The 22,183-nt window shown below is 43.7% G+C and overlaps 1 protein-coding gene across 7 annotated transcripts in view; it reads right to left on the bottom strand.

The window, feature by feature from the left end:
* Positions 1-22,183, bottom strand: part of LAMA2 (laminin subunit alpha 2) — a 3,430,794-nt gene that overhangs the window by 126,680 nt on the left and 3,281,931 nt on the right. For all 7 annotated transcript variants that reach the window (XM_078648920.1, XM_078648921.1, XM_078648915.1 and 4 more), the window contains 2 exons: positions 19,152-19,328; positions 12,533-12,755 (listed from right to left, as the gene is read on the bottom strand). In XM_078648920.1, the coding sequence (XP_078505046.1) occupies positions 12,533-12,755; positions 19,152-19,328 (400 nt within the window). The remainder of the gene's footprint in view (positions 1-12,532; positions 12,756-19,151; positions 19,329-22,183) is intronic.

Below are 22,183 nucleotides of genomic sequence, written 5' to 3'. Positions count from 1 at the left end.
ACAAACAAATCTATAAAAAAGCATTTTTTTTATATTAATGGGAAAATTGGAGCTTTTGTAGATTCGCTTCAGGCTGCTCATCATCCATATTATATTGTGTTTGACGCATTCTCACTGCTCTCACAAATCAATCTGAGGATTTTTAGACTCCAATTTCAAACTCTTTCTAATTTACAGAATGTTTTCAAGGTTTAAAGTTTACCTTTTGCTTTTTTATTCACAAACACTTTATTAATCTGGTAATACTACTTAATCTTCTAGGCATTCGCAAACACTCCCCCCCCCCCCCATTCCCCGAGTAGGGTTTGTTGACCTCCGGGGGTCCCTGCACCACAGTTTAAGAACCACGGTACTAATAGATAGATTCAAACCAACCTTAGAAAAGCTTTTCCTGAAAGAAAAGGCCCATGGTGGCTGCATCCAAATTTTCAAACATATGACATATTAGATACTTTTAAAGGAGCTCAGTTTTAGGTCGGTACAGTTGGAGAAAAATATACTGAAGAGGGTACTGGTGGGAATTCCCCAGCAGATGAATGCACAGCTGGGCATCATTTCAATGACAATTAAAGACAGTGGGGATCGTCAGTATTTCCAACAGGTGCAGCACCAAGGCTGGGATTGCACAGCACCTGGTGCACACACAATCACAACCCCTTTCAAAGCAGTTGGCACCAGCGTGCCAGTCTAAAGCATAGTTGGTTAGACTGTGGATGGGCTGCTCCAAATACCAATGGCCTACTAGGTTATGGCTACCTGTCTATAAGAAGAAAACTAATGGATTAACTAAACTGCAACAATTCATAAATGGCCCTAAACCTACATTTTGCTCCATTTTCACCACTAAATATCTATGCTTCATCTTGAAATCATCACTGTATGGATGTAAGTCTTCAGTCCTCACCAGGATCATTCTCTGTCTACCCTCCAAAGTTGAGCCCTTCTATTCATGTAAGTTGCAGACGACCACGTAGGGAGCTAACTTCTTCCTCACTGCAATTTGTTATCACCCCTCATACAAGTACCAACCATCTGGCTAGATTTTCAGTTGGTCACTGGTTACCGATTTGGCCTCCTAATACAATTAGGTTAAGTTAGCCCGGACTCATGTATTTCCCTTGTGGCCTGTATTGACTGGACTGCCTTTTTTTATCACCTGATAGCTTGATTTCTCAATATTTACGTGTGCCGGGCGTAGCATCGATCTATACACCTTTAACACTGCCCTCACATGAACAGACACACTAACTTACAAATCATGGGTAAGCGCAGGGTGGCGGCAGGACCTACAAGCAAAGAGCCTTCATGGGCAGTACCATGGATGCTTTTCTTCAGCGTGCGGCAGGGGTCCTGGACAAGGAGATTAAACTGGCCAGCTGACGTTTATCCTGCTCTCCTGTTCACTGTCCTGCTCTGATCTCCCCAACTACCATACAGGCCGGTCTCCTGCGGTAGAACGGGTCGAGCTGTCGGCATCTTCGGGTGGGTGGTATTGTTCTTCTTTCCACGACAGTTATCACCCGGCACACCTCACTTCCCACAGTTTTAGTCCCAGCCTGCGGGTCTGGATCAGGACAGCCCCTTGGCAACGGCATTGCGCAGGAGGCGCAAAGAGGAAATGCCCTTCGGTGGAGGACCATGTAAACGCAGAAAGAAAACAGGTCCTCAGTCAAACTCAACAGCACACCCGGTAACATCTAATTTGGATATGATCTCGCCTGATATGCTCAAAGCTGCATTGTTGTCAGTCCTATATACCAAATTGGACCCTATCTTACACCATCTTGATCCTTTTGAAAAGAACTCTGCGTACTAACAGACTTCTTGCAAAGGGACCGCGCCTCTCATACCACAAGTCCTGACCACAACCACGACTGCCACTCTAAGTTCTAGTGGTAGTGGCCTTAGGGTAGGAAATGTGGTGGGGTCTTCTGCTGTCCAGCAGCCAAACTTCGAGCCAGCTGCCAAACTTCGAGCCAGCTGCCATCTCAGCACCAACTACATTTGTAGGGGGGACATTATCTTGAACTCCATGACATCCCCTTCCCGCCAACCTCGGAGTGCTAATGTTGGTGGCTTGCATCGTTAGCTGACAGGCAAGATTAGTCTGATGTTGTACCCCTGGCCCGCTGTGCAGCCTCTGTGCATCTCCCTCCTGAGTCCACCCTCTACGTCGTGGTGTTAGCCAATGTACTGCGCCTTGTACCCAATAACAAGGAAGATTTTTGCCAGCTAAAGAACAAGGTGGTGCTCTGGCTCAATTCTTATATCGCCCTTGGTCCTAGGGTGGACAGTCAAATTCTCATGAAGCGACGGACCAAGAGGGTTGGTGGTACCTCAAAATCTTGGCAAGGTAAGTATATCATTGTCAATTGTAATACCCAAGCATTGTAAACCATATTGTGAGTTCAGAAAGAAAGAAATGTCAAGCCCATGTTAAGGTTGAACTGGGCCTCACAAAGTTATGGGGGGAAAAGGTGCCTCAAACCTAAATGAACCATTTCACAACTGGTGAATTAAACAATAAGGGTTCGTCAAGCAAACTTAGGGACACTAAAAGGGGAAACAAACTACTTTTTATAGTGCTTAGTGAAAATCATTGCTGAGCTAAAGTAAGGAAAAATAACATGACTTCTGACAGCTTAACTTTTCTGGGGTAGTGCTTCGAGAACTACACAGACAACAAGTTTGTCCCAGCATGGATAGATTTCCTGGAGGTGCGTCTGGCAGCAAGGATGACATCTAGCACTTCAGTTGCAACTCAAATGCCGTCAATTGCTACCTCTCAATTTACACGCATGGAGGTGTAGGTTGTAGAGGTATGGCTCGAAGACCCTTTCCCAAGGGGTAGCTTGATTAGGGGTCAGATGCTCTTACTCCTGAGTGCCAGGTACCACACTGTGTTGGCCGAGTCCATGGCATATAGGATGAATTTGGCCCAGTCGTTCTTGATCTTATTTAGAACTTGGAGAAGGAGAGGTAATGGCGGGAAGGTGTAGAGGAATCCCTTGTTCTATCTCAGTCAGAATGTATGTTCTAATGAGTGCTCTTGTGGAAAATCCAAGGCTACAAAACCTTTACACTGAGTGTTCTCATTGGTGTTGAATAGCCCTAGCCATGGCTCTCTATACTGGTCGAATATGTCCTGTGCTACGTCTGGCTGCAGAAGGCCTTCGTAATGTGCCACCTCCAGAGAAGTAAAGCATAATGGCACAGGACCCAGGACGCCACTCCTCTCTCCTTGTTGCAATACCATATGGCAGACGTGTTGTCAATGAGGAAACTGCACCAGCCTACTGTAGGGAAAAGAGCGTGATTTGCCACAGGACAAATTAGGATCGGTCATCCACTACTGCAGAGCTTACGCCACCTCCCTCAAAACTGAGCTGGAGTTGGGGAGGCAGCCTCTGGGATTTCAGGTTACATTGCTGGGCCTGAATGTGCCACCTGGTGTTGCTTGCCAGAATAGTGCATAAGGCCAAGAGACCAAGAAGCCTCAAGACATCCTCACAAGATCCAAGTCTAAACCTGAAACTTCAGGATCAAAACCTGAATGTCCCAGATTCATTGTGGTGGAGGAAAGACCTTGAATCTCACTGTACCCAAGATCACCCCAATGAATGGAAGCCTCTACGAGGGATCAGGGATGATGGTTTGTTTATGGAGAAACCCAATGATGTTTAAAGTTCTACTGCTGTCCAGAACTGGTTTGTGAGATATGGCAATGCAGGAACTTCATGGGTCCAAAGATGGGCAGTGATCACCAACATCATGGCTAATAAAAAAGTATTCCTGGTCCCCCTAGAACCACTGTGGGACTGCAGGATTGGTATATGGACCAGGGTTCCTGCATGTCCAGGGACACTATGCAGTCTCCCGGGTCCAGGTCAAATAAATTTAGCCAGAGGGAAATTTTTCAATTTGTCCTTACACGGGAAGGCATTTAGAAGCGAAAGAACTGGTATACGTCTGAGGCTCCATCCTTTCCAGAACTAAGAAGTACAGTGAATACAATCCTTGCTTCTTTTTGAGTCCAGTACATTTTACTGGCGCCATTGGAGAGTAAAAGATGTGCCTACTTCAATAGGATGGATACTCCTTTGAAATTCATTCTAGTGATGGAGAAAGGTAGGGTGGGGAGGAAATGAGAGGCACTGCATAGTCCCACTCAATGATCTGTAAGATCGATCTGCCAGATGTGATAAATCACCAACCTGGAGGAAGTATTGTGACTCACACATGTTGGACGTGAATCATTAACGATCAACTAAAGCAGGTAGCTGTAGCTGCGGGTTATGAGGAACTGGAGGACTGGTGTCCCTGCTGCACTGTGTAATGTCTGTTGGCGCCATGATGAAGGCCCTGAAAGTGCTGAGCAGTTTGCTGCAACACTTACTGGAAAGGCTACTCTTGTCTATAGGCTAACCCACTGGAATGTCCCCTAGAATTGCAGAACTGATGAGGGAGCTGTTTTGCAGAAATCAGTAGCCACGCGGAGTGTGCTGTGCCCCCATTGTCTTGAAACCTTTAAAGTGCGGAGTGTGCCATCTCTCCAAACAGTCTATGCCAGTTAAAGAGCATGCCCATTAGCACAGCTTGTACAGGACCAGAAAACGGGTTGACCTCATCCATGTGTGCTTTCAAAGCATAACACTGGTGCCAGCTGCTCTGCCAACGTCCTATTGAGGCCTGCATGGGAAACATATTTTGCTGCATCCTGCCTAACATGAATTGTCTTAGACATGGAAGCCCTAAGGACTTCTGGGGCCAAAGTGAAAGATCTCTTGGGCAATGCCCTAAAAGAAGTAGAGCCCACTTTCTTTGGCAATCTGACGCACTTTCCCAGTCTACATTTGGTGCCTGAAATAAGCAACCACAGATCATGACCTCAAAACAATTAGTACTGAAGAGGCACAGAGAACATTTTGAGGAGAGATGGCAGAAGTGGTAGCAAGATTGTGCCCATGAAAAGACACAATGTGGCTGGTCATATCCTCCACCTTGTCTTCTCACAGGACCTTTGCTGCCCCCATCACAGTACGCTATCTAGATACTCATCCGCAGTTACAGATTTAGGGTCCTGCTGCTGGCGGCAGGTTTCAGGTTCTATGTGTGTATCTCTGAATAGATCTGGGGCTTTGAGGAAGTTCCAAAGCAGGTGAGTAGCAACCCACCTTTTGATTCTCTGACATGATGCAGTGTGGTGATCCTGCACTTCAGCTGAAGGAGCCCTTCTTCTGGTGGTGTTAGCTGCTGTCAGCCTTTGGGCAGCGGTTTACTGGAGCACTGCTTGGAGCCTGGCATGCAGCATCCAGCTCTGGGGCCTCTTTAGAACCACAGCTGGGTTCCTGTTAATGCTTCTTCAAAGTGAGAGGAAGGGAGTGACAGCAACATAGAATGGTCAATGCTGCTCACCCCTTTCCATTTTAAAGCCTGACTACTGTATTTTCCTTATTGGACATTGTGATCCATTTTATTGTAAGGCTAGTTCCTCTCTGATACCTTTTTAAATAGGCTGAGCTAAATTTAACTTAGCTCAGTGACAGGTTATTGAGAGTGTTGAAAGGATGCAATTTCATTGCATCTGACAACAAAGAGCAAGCAAGTGACTTGGTTTTGCTATAAATAAGAATTGGAGATTTAGGTGGTTGAAATAAAAGTATAGATATAGATTTTAGCCTGTCTTCAGCGAGTAGATAGTTGTCAAAGTTAAAGAGTAATTTATTTGCGTTATTTCTAATCCCCTATCCCTGCTCGAGTCCAGGATTGTCAAGCCTGCCCTAGGTAAAATGTTTCTGCATCACCCCCAAACTCTATTCTGAAGGAAGGAGGTGATAAAATGCAGGGGAGGGGGAGGCAGTTTATTAAAATGTTTGCACAGTAAGAATTGTACCGCGATGTGGAGCAAGGGACCACATATTTCCGCTTTTCTCTCTGTTAAAGTCCCCTCTTCTTATTATTGCTGTGGAAAATGATTATTTATCATACAGTTATGTCCCATCATACACCCTCTTCAGTCACGTCCCCGAGCCCATCTTGCTAAAACACGAACACACGAGAACACGAGCACGAACCAATCACGCGCTGATCATGCGCCTCACGAAGTTGCACACGCACTCTCCTTCCCCAAAAAGGTCAAAATTACACCTTTATGTTCAGGGCGATTCCGAGATCTAGTTTCCTCAGTTAAACCGTACATTTCTGTGGTCAAGCCAACGCCGAGAACAAGACCCCTCATCTGTAACCATTTCCCTATAATCAGACCTATTCCGAGAAATAGCCCCCGTTCTGTTAAACCACGACAACCAATTCCGAGAAGAAGAGCTCCCGAATGCTGAAACACGACAAACAGACATCCTGTCACGACTCTCTCTCTCTTATCTAAGGAACCAGCCTAGCGTTATTTCTTCACACCTTTGCCTCTCTTGTGCTTCCTCATTCTGAACCATGACTCAGTCTTATTTCTTCTACCATGTGCCCCCTTTTCACGACGTTGTCTCCTTTTATGGTCATGACTTCTGTTTTATTGCCACATATGATCCGGGCCTACATGACTTCTGTTCTATTTCAACATACGATCCGGGCATGCATTGAAGGGAAGCTCCTTCCTCTTTTTCTGTTATATATACTGTATGTTCTGAGAATAAAGTTAGAGATTCTTCCGATCCTCCTCAGGTGACGGAGCTCTCCCTTAACTCGAGTTACTGAATAAAGACCCTGAATTCGAACCACCACGGACTCTGCTCTTCATACTTGAACGTATTGATATTGTCAAGAAATTCCGATCAAGGTAAATTACTAAAATATTTACCACATTGCTATGCTTTCCTGTCGGTGTCTCTTATACATGCCTGTCACAGCCTCATCTGGAGTCATAGCCACCACTTTTGCTACTGCCCACACCATTACCCAAATCTCCCATAACTGCCCCTTTTTCTCAACATTACTCACCTCTCTCATCACTGAGCATCAATTATAATCCACGCAAAGACAGTGATATGGGTATCGTCTTTGGTTAGAAATGGAATTTCTGATTGGCAGAGCTATGCACCCTACCCAAGCAGGAAGCACAATCCTAGTCAGGGTAATTCAGACACACACCCTAAATTAACCTTTGCTCACTCTCTGGTAGCTTGGCATAGAGCAGTCAGGCTTAACTTAAGAAGCAATGTATAAATGTTTGTGCAATACTTCATACAGTAAAACAGGTAAAACACCACACAAAATAATAGCACACCTGGTTAGAAAAATAAAGCTCAATTAAATGAACATTACTAGGCCAAAATTACAAAAATCTAATAAGTAGGACCGAAGTTATGAATTTTTAAAGTATAAACTGAAATGTGGTGCTTAAAAGCAAAAAGCACCAAACAGGGATATCTGGCCAAGCTAGACTGTGTCAAATCCAAAAGTTCAGGCTGACCACAATGGAGAATGGCTTGGATATAGGGACCAGCCTTGGCCCACTGCAAAGTAAATTAGTTGCGTCATCAAAGGATCCGAGATGCGTGAAGCAAAGAAGCGATGCGTCATCATCGGAGCCAGGATGCAAGAAGCAAAGAGCCGATGTGTCACCATCGAACCGCAGGAGGATTAATGCGTCGACTCCGAGCTTTGGAAAGTCAAAGATGCGTTCGGAGTAGAGGGGATGCACCACGCAGTTGGTGATGAGATGTCCTCGATCCTCGCTGCAGTGGCGATGCGCAATGGCATCGATGCATGGATTTCTGCTGGAGCAGCACTTTATACCCACTTCCAATGGACCTGATCTGGATTGGCACCACTTGGCAGGGCAGGACTCCATATGGCAGGTCCAGGTGCTGTAGCAGGGTGAGTTCAAAGTCCTTCTCACTCCCAGGCAAGAAGTGCAGTAGGCAGCTGGTCAGTACAGCAAAGCAGGAGAAAGGCAGAGTAGCAGTCCACCAGAGTGCAGTCCTTTTTCCTGGCAGAGTATCACACAGGTGTACTGAAGTGGTGGTGTCAGAGGTCTAGTACTTATACCCAGTTGTGCCTTTTAAATGGTTGAGACTTTAAAGAGATGCCTTTGCAGTGCACAAAGTCTGACTCCAGACACACTGCGGAGGGGGGAATGCAGCCCTTTGTGAGGGGACAGGACACATACTATTTCGGTGTGTCAGCTTCTCCCTCCCATCCTGCACAGGATGGTCCATCAGCCCGACCTAAGCTCCCTTTTTGTGTAACTGGCTAGAGGGAATGCCCAAACCCCAGCTATCACCCACCCCAGACATGTATTCAGAAACAGGCAGAAGGCACCAAATGGCTAATGAAAGAAAATGTCCGCTTTCTAAAAGTAAACACAAGAAAATGTATGATATTGTACTGCATTCTGTTCATCAATTGTTCTTTTTGCATTTCTCACACTGAGTGGGACGGGTAGGCCCAGACGTGGCTCCTGTGCTCTCCATGCCACTGGAGTCAAGCTATCCTGGCTGATGAGGGGTGGAACCCCAAAACCGGTCCTAGGATGCTGGTTTCAAGTCCAGGGAGGACCTGCCCTGGCAGTTCAAGCTGGACTGTTCCCATTGGGCGCAGGGTCATGAGTGATTTGCATATGGCTGGGTTCAAACTGGAATGGCATGGTGAGCAAATAACAATGGATTTAGGCCCAGATCTCTGTACTGGGGTGAATGTATGACATTGTTCTGCATTCTGTCCATCAATTGTTGTTTTTGTAGCTTTCTAAAAGTGGCATTTTCAGAATTACAATTTAAAATCCGACTATAAGTTGTGATCTTCAATTGCAATTCCATGGACACCAAACTTGGGGCTCCAATCTCTTCCCTGTTGCAAATGACACTTATAAAATTTAATAAGGTAATCCCAGTGTAATCCTATGGGAGGGAGAGGCCTTGCAGTAGTGAAAAATTTGTTTTTTACTACCAGGTCATGTAAAATGTAAACGTTTAAGTCCTACTTTTTATAGAGTGCACCCTGCCAATCAGCTGTCCAGAACCTCCCTTAGGGGTGACTTATATGATTAAAAAGGAAGGTTTGGGCCTGGCAAGACCGTTAACTGCCAGGTTGACATAGCTGTTTAAAACTCCACATGCTTGCTCTGCAATGGCAGGTCTGAGACATATTTAAAGGGCTATATATATATTTTTTACTTTATTTTCCTTTTTTCATACAGTTAACAACCCATGGGATGATGACAGGCTTAAGTTCCATACCATGTTACATTTCTGATAGCATTGATTACAATTCTTAATCTACTAACAGTAATAACATTGTGTCCATTTCATAAATTATGCTAATTGTGTACACATTGCTTGAGCAAGCATGGGCCTGAGTCATACAATGGGGATTATTAATAGGGCGTGGGCTCTGTGTGCGTATCTTGTTATACCACCGAGTCTGGGGTGTGATCTGAGTAATTTTGTGTTTCGAGAAGATATGTTTGGAGTCGTGGCCAGATGTCACGTGGGCGTGAGGTAATCTTTTGAAATTGAGAATATATATCACTGTTGGTGCTGCAAAATATTAAGCTGGCAATCCATCACTTCAATGTAGGTGGGTGCTTGCCATCCCAGCATATTGTAAATTCCCATTTTGCTAGCATCAGGGCTTTTGCCACAAATCTGCGTATTGCTTTTTGGGCGGTATGAAGAAACCAGATAGCACCTGTAATATGTGGGGCGTGAGCGTCTTAAAGGGCTAATTAAGTGGGTGACACAATCAATGCTACAGGCCTACTAGTGTCATTTAATTTACAGGCCCTGGGCACATGTAGTGCACATTACTTGGGACGTATGAGTAAATTAATTATTCTAATTGTGGGTAAGACAATGTTGCCTTATTTTAAGAAGAGAGTACAATCAATTGTTTTTGCAGCTTTCTAAAAGTAGCATTTTCAGAATTACAATTTAAAATTCGACTATAAGTTGTGATCTTCAATTTAGAACTGGTTAGCAGTGGTAAAGTGCCCAGAGTCCCATGGCCAACAAAAATGAATTCAGCAAAAAGGAGGAGAGAAGGGAAAAACGTGTGCCTAAAGGGCCATTTCCAGCACTGTCATTGTGAAGTTAAGGTTTGGCTTAGGTTATTTCCTGTAGGCAGGTATCCTTGTTCACAGAAATTGTGAAAAATTGGCCAGACCTTGCATTTTTATTGTGGAACCCTAGCCTCTTGGAAATACCACTGTGCCCCAGCAGGAGACCTTGCTTCCCAGTTTGAAAACTTCTGCTGTGGGTTAATTGCACAAATGAATCTTCTGCAATACTTGATTTCTGTGGCATGGTAACCATTATCCTATCTGTGAATAAAATATTTGCTTCTGTTACTTGCATGACTCACTAAAATCCACCTTTAAACCAGACCTACATACGAATACTCTTTTAAATGGGAAACAGCCATCACATTGCATGCGTTACAAAGCATGCGATTACAACACGGTTGTTACAACGACCAAGAGTTAAATCGCAGTACCATTACAGCGCAAGTCTTGCTCTAGGGGGCGCTCTAAACTAACGAATGGTATAATTTACTATTCGAACACCTTCCCTACCTTTGCACACACAGCAGTTGAAATAGTAAATTATACTATTCCTAAGTCCTGCGCACCCCCTAGACCATGTCGTTGTAACGACTTACGTTGTAATGGTACTCCGATGCAACAGTGCTGTCGTTGTAACGACCGCATTGTAATCGCATGCGCTGTAAACGCATGCAATGTAACAAGCTATATTCCTTTTAAATATGTGCCTTTCAATCTATACAATGTTCCTTTCAATCAGTACGATTCAAGAGCTGTATTTTAGATTGTATTGTTACTCTCTTTTCAGAGAATGGCTTTCAGAACTGGACACAATCATCTAGATTTCTATATCCTAAAGGATATTCATGCCTCATAGCATCACCACATTCTTTGTGCATGTTCCATATCTTTTTCGTGCACTCCATACACTTCATAAAGTTTGAGACCAGCAGCTAATATAATTACAGAGTTCTCATAATGAAATATTATGCATTGGTTTGCTGCCCTAAATCTATGCTCTTCCAGTATATTAAGCATTTCTTGACACCTCCCAGATCCTTCCATTGTAAAGTTGTAATAATTTTTTTAATTGAAGATACACATAAAAATAAAAGCATGTGTTTCAGGAACATTGAAAGTACTAGAGAAAATATAAATAATAATAAACATAATCATATTTGTTGTACCTTGCACATAGAGACACTGGAAACCATGTTGTTTATTTCATGTCTACTTTATTGGTTCCAGTTCAGGGTAGTATCAATCATAGTTCAACCAGCTCTAGTCAGGTACTAGCCATGTACCAGCCCCACCAGGAGCAGCCTGCCTAGCAGCTCAGCCCATCTCCAACTGTCACCACTCATCCACACAGGCACCCAGGCATTCCATTCATCACAGTCACACCAACATTTCGTTACCATCTCTCACTCTGGCTGAGCAGCTAGGAGGACCTAGGCTGATTACATATAAATGTAAGACTTCGGATATAACATTATTAATAATATGAATATGAATAAAGACAAGCAGAGCTTGAAATATGACCACTATTGTATACCTAGCTATTTCCCACCTCCCAATACAGCGGGTAAATGGTTTTGTAGCTAAAACGGGAGAGGTCAATAAACCGGGTTCCACAAATCCTCATCTTTTCACTCAGTATCTCTAAGAACCCTGGAATATATCATGCTAAAGAAACAGAAACACATAAATGTAGCTATTGCCTCACGATCAGCTCTGGTTTACCTGTGTTTCAGACCTTGGGTGCTGAAGACCCCTACCAAGGGTCGATAGCAGTTCATATAGGAAGGACTGTAATATCAGAAGCCCAAACAGTGTTAGAAACAATTAAGGGATTATTTTTATTTTTTGTATTCTACCTTATATCTCCCCCGTTTTCCATCACAGCCAATCACTCGCTCCCTACTTCTGAGAGTCCAAATGTAGGAAAAATATCCATCTGATCTCCTGGTCTATTTATATAATTTGCGTATAAGAGACCATTTTGTACATTTCAATCAACCACTCTCTGTGTGTTTGAGTGATGGGGGAACACCAGTGCCTGAGGATGCACATCTTAAGTGTTGCAAACGCAACTGACAACCAGCACAATTGGTGGAAGGATACACCTTTCAAATCTGAGGAGTCATGTAGTATCACTAGTTTATCTGTAGGAACCAATGCATGGTCACTAACAGAACTTGTTAACCACTGTTGCTATGTTATAAAGGAATTCCGTGGTAACCTGACTGGACCACAGATTGGTGGGGATGGGTGGCAGGAGGCCCTGCATTTATTTATATTTTATTTATTTATTTAAATTTAGGCCAGGTAGGAGAAACCAGGTTGTGTAGGGCTGCCTCGTTACTATACTTTGGAAGAAGAGCATATGAATACTGCAGGAGAAGTATGGACGTTTTGTAAACGTGAGCATAATACATTTTACAGCACGTCAGGGTTGCACTTCTGTTGAAGGAGTAGTTAACATTTTAGATACTACAATTCAAAACCTATAATTCAGAAAACGCAAGTTATACTTACAAACGGAGGAGGCAAAGGAGGTGGTGGAGGGGTGAATTTGGGAGGAGTGGATGTAATCTCTTCTGCTCCACCGGGGACAGGTGTGGGTTGGATTTTGCCTGATGACTTTGTTGGGGTTCCCCCATATTCTCCTTCATCTGGAGGTGGTCTGGCCTGTTCCTGAGTGGGGCAGTGGCCAATATCTGCATTCTCAAAGTCCACATTCTGCGAAAAATCCATTGGTCTGTGGGAAGAAATGAGATAACTGCTACCTCTGGCATATAAAAAGGTTAATGCTGAAACACTGAGCTGTTCTTTTTTAACAGTAAATGTAACAATGAGCTGTGAAGTGGTTACAAGAGCTGTAGTTTTTGAGGATGTATTTATCCAAGAAAAACATTTATAAACTGGGCCAACAGCAGTAACTGTGTGTGATTGAGGACTATCATATCTTGTTTACTCTTGGACTGACACCCCTATCTATTTTGAACTTCTATGTCAGCATAAGATCAATGTGAAAGTGAACTGGAGATAACGTGCTTTTCTTTGTTGTTAATTGATTTGAATGCCAGAAAACCATTACATTTATCATGGTATGGTTTGTCGTGCATTATGTAATGACCGATCAAAGCAGCTTCAGGGCAAACATGGATCAGAATTGGGAGGCATGCCTGTTTATCAATTTCTATATATTGCAAGGCCATGAATATGTGTAGACCATTACATTTCTGTAACCGCAGAAACCATTACCACACACTGCAATTTTCCCCATGCATATTTTACCAGCTCAAACCGGCCAATGTTTACCAGGAGAAAAATACCCACTAAATACAAAGTCGAGTGGAATATACTATAGAGCTATTGCAGTAAAATGTATATTGGTGAGGCTGGTGAGTACAGAATTGCCACATCTAAGGAAAGGACCAGGGGCTGTATTACAGAGGGTGCACCAGGGGTGCAGCGGGCATTTGCGCCCGCTTGCATACTCCCGGGGCACCTTGGTATTATAGAAGGGAGGCGCAGACGCTTGTGCGTCCCCTTCTATAATACCGATAGCGATGGCGCACTTAATGCTCCGGTGCTACCTACAGAGGGTATCCCCTCATTTGCATAGGGGCGTGCTCTATGAAAATGATGGAATTCCTTTGACTCGGAGCCCGCGCCTTATTACAGACGTGGGCAGAGTCAAAGAAGACCTCAGAAGGCGCACTGACAGTGCGCCATTTAAAAGGTGGGGCACTATCAGTGCGCCTCCTGACAGCAACCCTCTGTAGGGGGTAAAGTGGGTCCCATGGACCCACCAGACATCCCCTTGCAGGTGGGTGCAGTCACTGACTGCACCTGCCTCCAAGGGGATCTCCAATATCCTAGGAAAAGTGCAGGTGGGTGCCGCCTGCACTGTGGGTGCCGCCTGCATTGTGAAAACACAGAGCGGCTGCTCTGTGTTTTCACATGAATGTGCTGCCCCCAGGGCCGTGTGTGAGGTCGCGGCTGCCCTGGGGGCAGCGCATACATCATAGGGTGCATTGTGATTGTTTACGCCCAGCGCACCTTTTAAAGGTGTGCCCAGTGCAAACAATGACAATGCATAATACTGCCCCAGGTCTAATTTGGTGGATCTGAATGGAGAGAAAGAGATACTAGCAGGCAGCTTATGTCTTCTTGGAAATGTGGATCTTAAAGGAGAGCTTTCCATCCGTGATAAACCCTATAGAATTTGCATTGGGGTTGAGTTCCAGAGATAAATCTCCTAGTTTCCTCTTAAAGAGCTTGTACTAGATTTGGGCTGGTTGGGAGCTTTGTTAAAGAGGAACATTTCTGTCTGATGGGGGCCACTTTAAAGATGGGTGCTGGACAGCTGGTACTGCAACTGGTCTATTTATGTGACTGAAGAGATGTTTAAACAGAGTTGTTGAGTTTTATCATTGTGTTGTTGAAACTTGATTGTCCAGCAGGACCACTTGTGAAAGAATGAATCTTTGGGGTACTTTGTTCTTTGCAGGTTGTTGCTCGGAATGGGAGTGCCACATCTGAATGACTGGAGTCCAATTGAAGGAGAATAAAGAGAACACTGCGAGGGCCTGTTTGTCAATGGTGTTGATCGCTGAAGAGAGATGAAGGAGGCCTAAGAAAAAGGACTGACTTTTGACATTGATGGAATGGGCTGGACAAATGGGATGGGGAGACTTGCTTGAATCAATATGAAATGCTGGTAGTAGTATGGGTACATTCCACTGGTTTACCTAGTCTACGCCATTACCATATTGTTTTGGGGAGAGTAGAAACATCGACTAATACAGGGAGTATGTTTAAAGCTATTCCAGTTCTCTGTTCAGATAATGGTATGGTAGTTTTTGGGGAGTTGAACATCTTATTATTTAGTTTACAGGCAAATGAAAACCTTTCTTACTTATTTGGCTCCTAGATTTTTCTAGTTCTCTTATCGGTGCTCTTCCAGATTGGTTAAATGCTCTTGCTGTTGACTTTCAGGGCAAGCACCTCAGCTGGTAGCCTATAATGCATGCTGATGATGCTGCTCATATTTCACATATGTCTTGGAGTATACAGAAGCAACTTAGACTATTGTGCACCTATCCAACTCATAACACCTTGCTTAATAATGTACTTAAGACCAACGTAATTGTTTTGGTCATTATTCGAATTAGGGCTACTTTGAATGAAAAACTGATCGTAAAGGATTAAAAATGTTAGCCAGTGAAACATTCGGGACATAGCATCAATCTTAAATGTAACCAGCACATTTACACTTGGAACATGTATGTAGATTTCTGAATTAACATTGATGAAAGTGGTTTTGATCTTGAGTCTGAAGGCCTTTCTCTGACTCCTATATTGAAAGTCTATCATGGGAAAGTAATCCTACAAATAATTTGTGGTATGTACAGTTGTGGTGACAAAGGATGGGATTTTCTTAAATGAAGGCAAGGTGCCAGATGTACAACCGTGTTTTGCGGTTGCAAAGGGGTTTTTGGCCCGTTTGCTACCGCAACAATTGTGTGGATCATGTACCAACCCTATTTTGCGAGTCACTAATCAATTAAGGGACCCCTTTCTCTTTGGGAATGCATGCACAATTATTTTTATGGGCAGGCAGTGGTCCTAAGGACCACTGCCTGCCCTTAAAAATTAAACATAAAAGTTTCATTTTTTTTTTAAATGCATCCCGTTTTCCTTTAAGGAAAACGGGCTGCATTTTTTTTTAATGGCTTTATTTAAAGCAGTCCCAGACATGGTGGTCTGCTAACCCCAGCAGACCACCATCCCCGAGAGTGCTAGCCATTCGCAATGGGGTCGCAAATTGCGACTGCCTCATTATTATTCATGAAGCATGCAATTTGCGACCCCATTGGGAATCGCAAACAGTGTCTCAGACACTGTTGTACATAGCATTTTGTGACTCACAAATTGCGACTTACAATTTGTTGCAATTTGCGAGTCGCAAAATGCTATGGTCATTCATCTGGCCCAATGTGTGGGGACAGACAGATATTGGTCTTGGCTCAATTTACTCGGATTGGTGCAGTCTGAATTGGAGCTTCTCTAGATACATATTCAATATAAATTACTCAGAACCAACTACTAGTGTCTAATTTGCTCAATTAGGATTTGAAATCAGCTATCGTTATTGTAATCGAAATACAATGTTACTACACATTTAAAACACTTACTGGCAGATGCATCAAAGTTATGTTTTGCGAGTCCTTAATAGCGAATTTTAAGGAATCGCTATTAAAGACTAGCAAAACGGGATGCATGTAGGAATCTCAATGTTAATAGCGATTCCTACAGATTCCTTATTAGCGATTCGGTAATAGCTAATCGCTAATAAGGAATGGCTTTCCCATTCATTCCTATGGGCTTAAAGGCCCATAGGAATGAATGGGAAAGCCATTCCTTATTAGCGATTAGCTATTACCGAATCGCTAATGTTCCGCTATTTCAAGGGTGCCAGGGTGTCCAAAGGACACCCTGTTGCACCCCTGAAATGGACCTGGGCACAAATGTTACACACACACATGCCCTAAGGGCATGTGTGTGCGCAACATGTAACTTTGAAAAATGCACAAAAGTTCATTTTTCAAAGTTTTAGCAAATTACCACGAAGTTCAACTTCATGGTAATTTGCTCCCCCTATTAGCAAATTCGCTATTTTTTGGGGTTTCATGCATTGCATTTAAGGAATCCCATTTTGGGATTCCTTAAATGCAAGAGCAATTTAAGGAATCGCTATTTAGAGATTCCTTAAATTGCGATTTCTGCATTTGGGATGATGCATCCCAAATGCTGAAATACCGGGAGCAAACGGCCAGATTCTGAGAATCTGGCCGTTTGCTCCCGGTATTTTGCTTGATGCATCTGCCAGTATGGCCGTTTACTTTCTTGTTATATTCAGATAAGGCATTAATGTTTAAAACATACCAAATACTATGAGTCAGTGATTGGCTTTAACTCATATTCTGGAAAAGCTCTACATTTTCATCTTTGCCCCACATGTACTTAGATTATATGGGAAAATGTTTGATTAAATTCAGTCAACAGGGGGAAATATAGTTTTTACTACCAGGTGCAGCAAATTCAGTAGTTTAATTATGAAATGTTTCTTCTGCCAAATCAGCACATATTTATTATTCTTAAGGCAACTCCATGTGATATATTTGTTTTTTCTGTGTTGTTGTTAATTGTAAAGTTTGCAAAGTTTGAAAAAGTATGCATTCAGTTATCATCTGTGAGGTGTATCTTGAGTTTCAATGACACAGCAAACTTAGAGTGCCCAGTGGGCATCATCTCTTCACTCAAGTATGGAATAGAATGTGACAAGAGGGTTCAGACAAAATTTAAAAAACTCCATCAATTTTGTGTACTGTAAGTGTGCTGACTTTATGTCAGAGAATTGCTGTTCTGTGCTGCAGCATTGTCTGATCTGAAATCTGACCAATACCCTTGGAAGGAATGAGGCAGTGGCTGTTTTTTTCAGTATTCTTTCATTGTAAGGGTGGTTGTTTGTTAGGCCCCGAGATGATTAGTTCATCTTGGTTGACATTAACTTTTTTATGAAGTGGGATGACTTCTACAGATTTGAGTGCATTGGGGAAGATGCTCATCTGAAGATTACATTCTTCATGTTTGTAGTGTAATGTGATCATGTGCAGTCAGACCCTTGTGGTCCTAGACGGACTCCTTACAAAGTTAGATAATCAGTTGGGAGGTATTTTGGTGAGGGCAATAAAGTCTATGATGTGGTGCATTCAGTTAACAGCTGCATGTCGAAGAATAAAGACGTGTATTACAGATCTCCTTGTGCGGTGTAATCATTTGCATGCTCCAGATCTGGGGTAGATGCTATAATGTTGAACCAGGATGTACACAGTTCTCTCTCATAACTTTCCCTGATGGAGAAGGTGTAGAGCCATCTGTGTAGATTTATGGTTTTCATGAGAGGGGGGCAGTAGTTGAGTTGGCATCAATGAGCAATTCGAAGGTGTTATATTTCAGAATGTGATGTGGATAAAATGGTTGGTTGTCAGATGTTGGGTGCAGTTTTTATGTCAATGGTGAGCTGATTCAAGAGGCATTTGCTCAGTCTGAGTTGTGTGCTGATGGCACCTTGACTGGGGTGATGTCATGTTGGTCAGCCTTTAATAGGGCATCTATTCAATAACATACCAAATCCGAAAACAGAATACCACTGTAGTTTAGTAAAAGACACCTTTAATACCATGTGTAGGCTTTTTAGTGGAAAGTAAAGCAACAGAGCATGGTCTAAGATTTCGTAGCGGGCCCTGCATCGCATTTTGCGATGCAGGGCGCGCTACGAAATTCGTTTTATTAATTAAATTGTTTACTTACCTTCAATTATCCATACTCCGGTTTTTAGCACCCCCCCACCCTGCCCTTCCCCCGCCCCGCCTCTCTGCCCCACCGAAACTCCCTCCACAGGTCGCGGCTGGTCTGGAAATGAAATAGACAAGAATGCCAACCATCCACAAGCAAATGGCTGACCCAGTACCATTCTAAGAAACACCATTACAAGTGAATCTCATGTTGGCAGCCTTCTCAGAAGGTATTAGTTTGGATGGCATAATTTTTCCACAATTCCTGTTCTGGTCCCATCATTGAAGGTAGAAGGCTGGTTGGTGTGATGGTATAGGGAACTCTTGCTTGCTTGAGAAAAATAAAAAGGTAGTGGATAGAATGCTTGAATTACTCTCAACCGCTGGTAGTGATCCAGGCGTCATTGAGTCAATCATTTTCAGAATCTATTACAGATAGGGACCAATCAAATGCAAATCTGCCTTGGTCCCGCTCCAAAAGTCACAAACTGCTAGACCATGTAATCACTGTAGAGGAACACAAGCAACCCCCGGACGGCTTTTGTCCTTGTTGGGCCTCATCAGTGAGGGGCAGATTTGGTTATTTGAACCAGTGGGCTACAAAGCCACGTCTGTGCATATTTGTTCTACTAAGTGAAGGTCACCAAGAAGCTTCATTTGAGGATCTGATCTGAGGATATTGCATTTCAACCCAATAACCTTTAAAACTGATAAAAACATGTTCAAGCAAGGATATCATGCAGCAACTTATAAGTAATGCAACAGCTGCTCCTAGCAGCACAACTTACACTGTATTAATCACTAGATTCCATATGCATCCCTCAAAAGGCGGAATGTTTCTCAGTGGGGCGGGTTGGGAGTGGGGGGGAATTCCTCCGACGAAGAGTCTTTTCACATGGATAGCCTTATCGCCATTTATTTTGTGTGTTTGCCCTTGTTCTTCATCCACCTGGACAGTAAACGCTCTGAACATTTTAAAAATAAAGAAACAATGTTACAACCACATCATTTCAGTCCGTTCAATATGCATGCAGTGTCGAGCCAGGGACCTAGATACCAGCAATTGGACTGAAGCTTAGCAATTTCACAGAGAAATATACACGTAAAAGCAACATTAGCTCGGACTAAAATATAAAAAATTACAATTGCTTGCATTCACACCGTGAAAATGTTATTTCATGATTCTTTCACAAGTCCTTGTACCGGTGCAAAATCGGCCTCCCCTGATGCAAATTATATGATCTGGTCCATGAGCTTTAGCAAAGAAAAAGAAAGGCAGATAATATGTCTGCGCTGTTGCCACCAATAGCTTTCCATCAAACCCTATTGTCTAGCACTACCTTAAACTCATTTACATAAGAGTAGGGAGGGGAAAATCTGCAAACCAAAGCCGGTGTCCCATCTTCCTACCTCTCGGTTCCTCCTCTTTGAGTGAAGTGTGGGACTAATGAAGGCTGATGGCTGAGCCGACACTGATCTGCCATTGGGAAAACGTTTTCAGAAAACCGGATGTCAGTTCAAATGATGGTGGATGGACATCCCTAAATCGGATAGCCCCTCAGACGCCATTTCCACCGGCATCCTTTCTGTCTGTGTGAACCTCCATGTAAACAATTCCAGTCCGGACAAATGCCCTTAAATTATCCTTCTCATAAAGGATGAAAGCTTCCAGTGAGTGGAGGGCATTTATTAGTAGTTGGCTTTAGGAATATCATACAGGACGAATGGTCCATCCTGCAGGCATGGCGAACGTGCTGACGCAGTTCATTTTTCCCTCAAAGGGGCTCCGGTCATGTATTGGGAGTCATTTTGTAGGGAAATGCCTGTAAATGAGGCCATTAATGTCTACCCATGGCAGAGTGCACATCTCTCCTTTCCCATAATGAAACCACCTGTTACCTTGCTGCTGTTGCCCCTCGTGTTTTCACCTATTGCCGGTCACTTTTGTAATGGACCTTACACAATCCTCACTTTCATGTTGTGTTCGAGCTTAAATGTGCCGAACCTATCTTTTCACTTGTTTGTTTGTATCTAAATCCCACTTCATCCAAAGTTTACCCAGTTCTGCCTGGTTTTTAATGCTCAAATCCCACTAAGAGGCATCTTCTATGATTTACTGATAATTTATTGCTAATTTCTAGTTACTCCGATAAGCATTTCAGTTACAATTTTATTATTTTCGGTTTTGTCTTCTTTTCAGGTGAATGTTCATCGTCATCGGTAGTATTGCTAGCCAATCTGTAACTTAACCTCCCCGCTCTCTTGTCACACTCTGAGAGGGTCCTAGAAATAACCTCATTGGTTCTTGCATTCTGTCCTTCAATGCCTTTTTCATTCGTCCGTAAACAATGTTGGGTGACCACACGTCCCGGATTTGCCAGGACGGTCCTAGTTTTTCACTAGCTGTCCCGGCAGATTACAAAAAAATATAGCTCACGTCACGGTTTTCAGAGAGGGCCGTCTGAAAACGGCAGGAGGTGCATTTTTATGTTTTACAAAGCAAGGATAGCAGTTGTTTCAAGAATCAATTTAACAGGCAAGCTATTGGGTTTAAAAATTGAACTTTATGTATGTTATCACCGCCTGTTCTGTAATTCTCTGCTGAGGAGGACTACAATTTTACCTCAAGCGAGGTAAAATTGTAGTCCTTTTTCTATGTTTATGAAATGTCCTGTTTTGTGGCCTTAAAATTCTGGTCACCCTGGGTCTAAAACGATGCATAAGTAAAGTGTGGCGGTGCGCGAGGGCCGTAGGCCCTAATGCAAGCAACGAATTTGACTCCTCATCCTCTGAAGAAGAAAAGCAGCCCGAGTCCCAAACCCCCCCCCCCCCCTCTGCCACCTGGACCCCCGTGCCAGCGGACCAGCTGCACTGTTGACAGCTGCGGTACTGTTTGGATAGCCGTAGGGATGGCAGACCACTGCGGCCCTGCTCATCTGCTCTCTGTGTACCGGAGCACGCGCAGTACGGGTGCTGGCAACAGTAATGAGAAGTCTGCCTGGCTGGATGGACATGATTGGCGCCTGGTTGGGTACAATGGGAAGTGTCTCCAGTATAATGCAATTCGATTGGGCTCAGTGGGCCTCTCGAAGCTCCTGGGGTCCCATCTGCCAAGATCTTAATTCTCTGGTTCGCACTATTTATTTTTCTCCCTCAGAAACAAAGTAATGCTTCTGGCTCTTGGAGCTGAAAACAGATACTCATTCGGCGGAAGCTGTGAACAGGCCATTTAAGAGGAAGGAACACAAACTATTGATTGTTCACTGTGGCGATTTAAATACGTTGCTTTCCATCCGATTAGCTTCCATGACTCAGCCAATTGCAGACAATGCAACTTTCACGGCTCATCTCTCCCACCAAGTAATTTAAAAGTTTAGAGAAAATCGCTTTTGGTGCGAGGACTCGACATCTTGCACAGCTCAGTGCCTAGATGAAACAAGAAAAACAAGCACTAGTAAAGGTGTGGATTTAAAGGTACTAATGGACAGTAGCGGCACCTCATCTATGGCGAGGTAGGGTCGCCCACTGCTTTAAAGCAGTACGGGGCGTACACAGTACAACAATAACATGATAATAACTGTGTTATTATCATTTTATGCTTCCTGCTGCTTTGTAGGCGGACGGAGCGGGGCTGCTCTCCGAGTGGGGCAGGGGAGGAGTGGTTTGCCTACTCCTAGGTGAGCAGTGACTGTTTGGTCAGCCCTCTCGGGCCACCCAAACCAGTAATGCGCACTGTCCCCTTCTTTTTGCAGGCTGCATTACAGCCTGCATGGAGAACATGCTCTTCCCCTCCAGACCATGGCTGAGCGCTGTGTCACGG

Source organism: Lissotriton helveticus, chromosome 6 (genome assembly GCF_964261635.1).
Source record: "Lissotriton helveticus chromosome 6, aLisHel1.1, whole genome shotgun sequence".
NCBI lineage: Eukaryota > Metazoa > Chordata > Amphibia > Caudata > Salamandridae > Lissotriton > Lissotriton helveticus.
The sequence above is the reverse complement of the archived record's forward strand: the minus strand, read 5'-3'. Positions and strand labels throughout refer to the sequence as shown.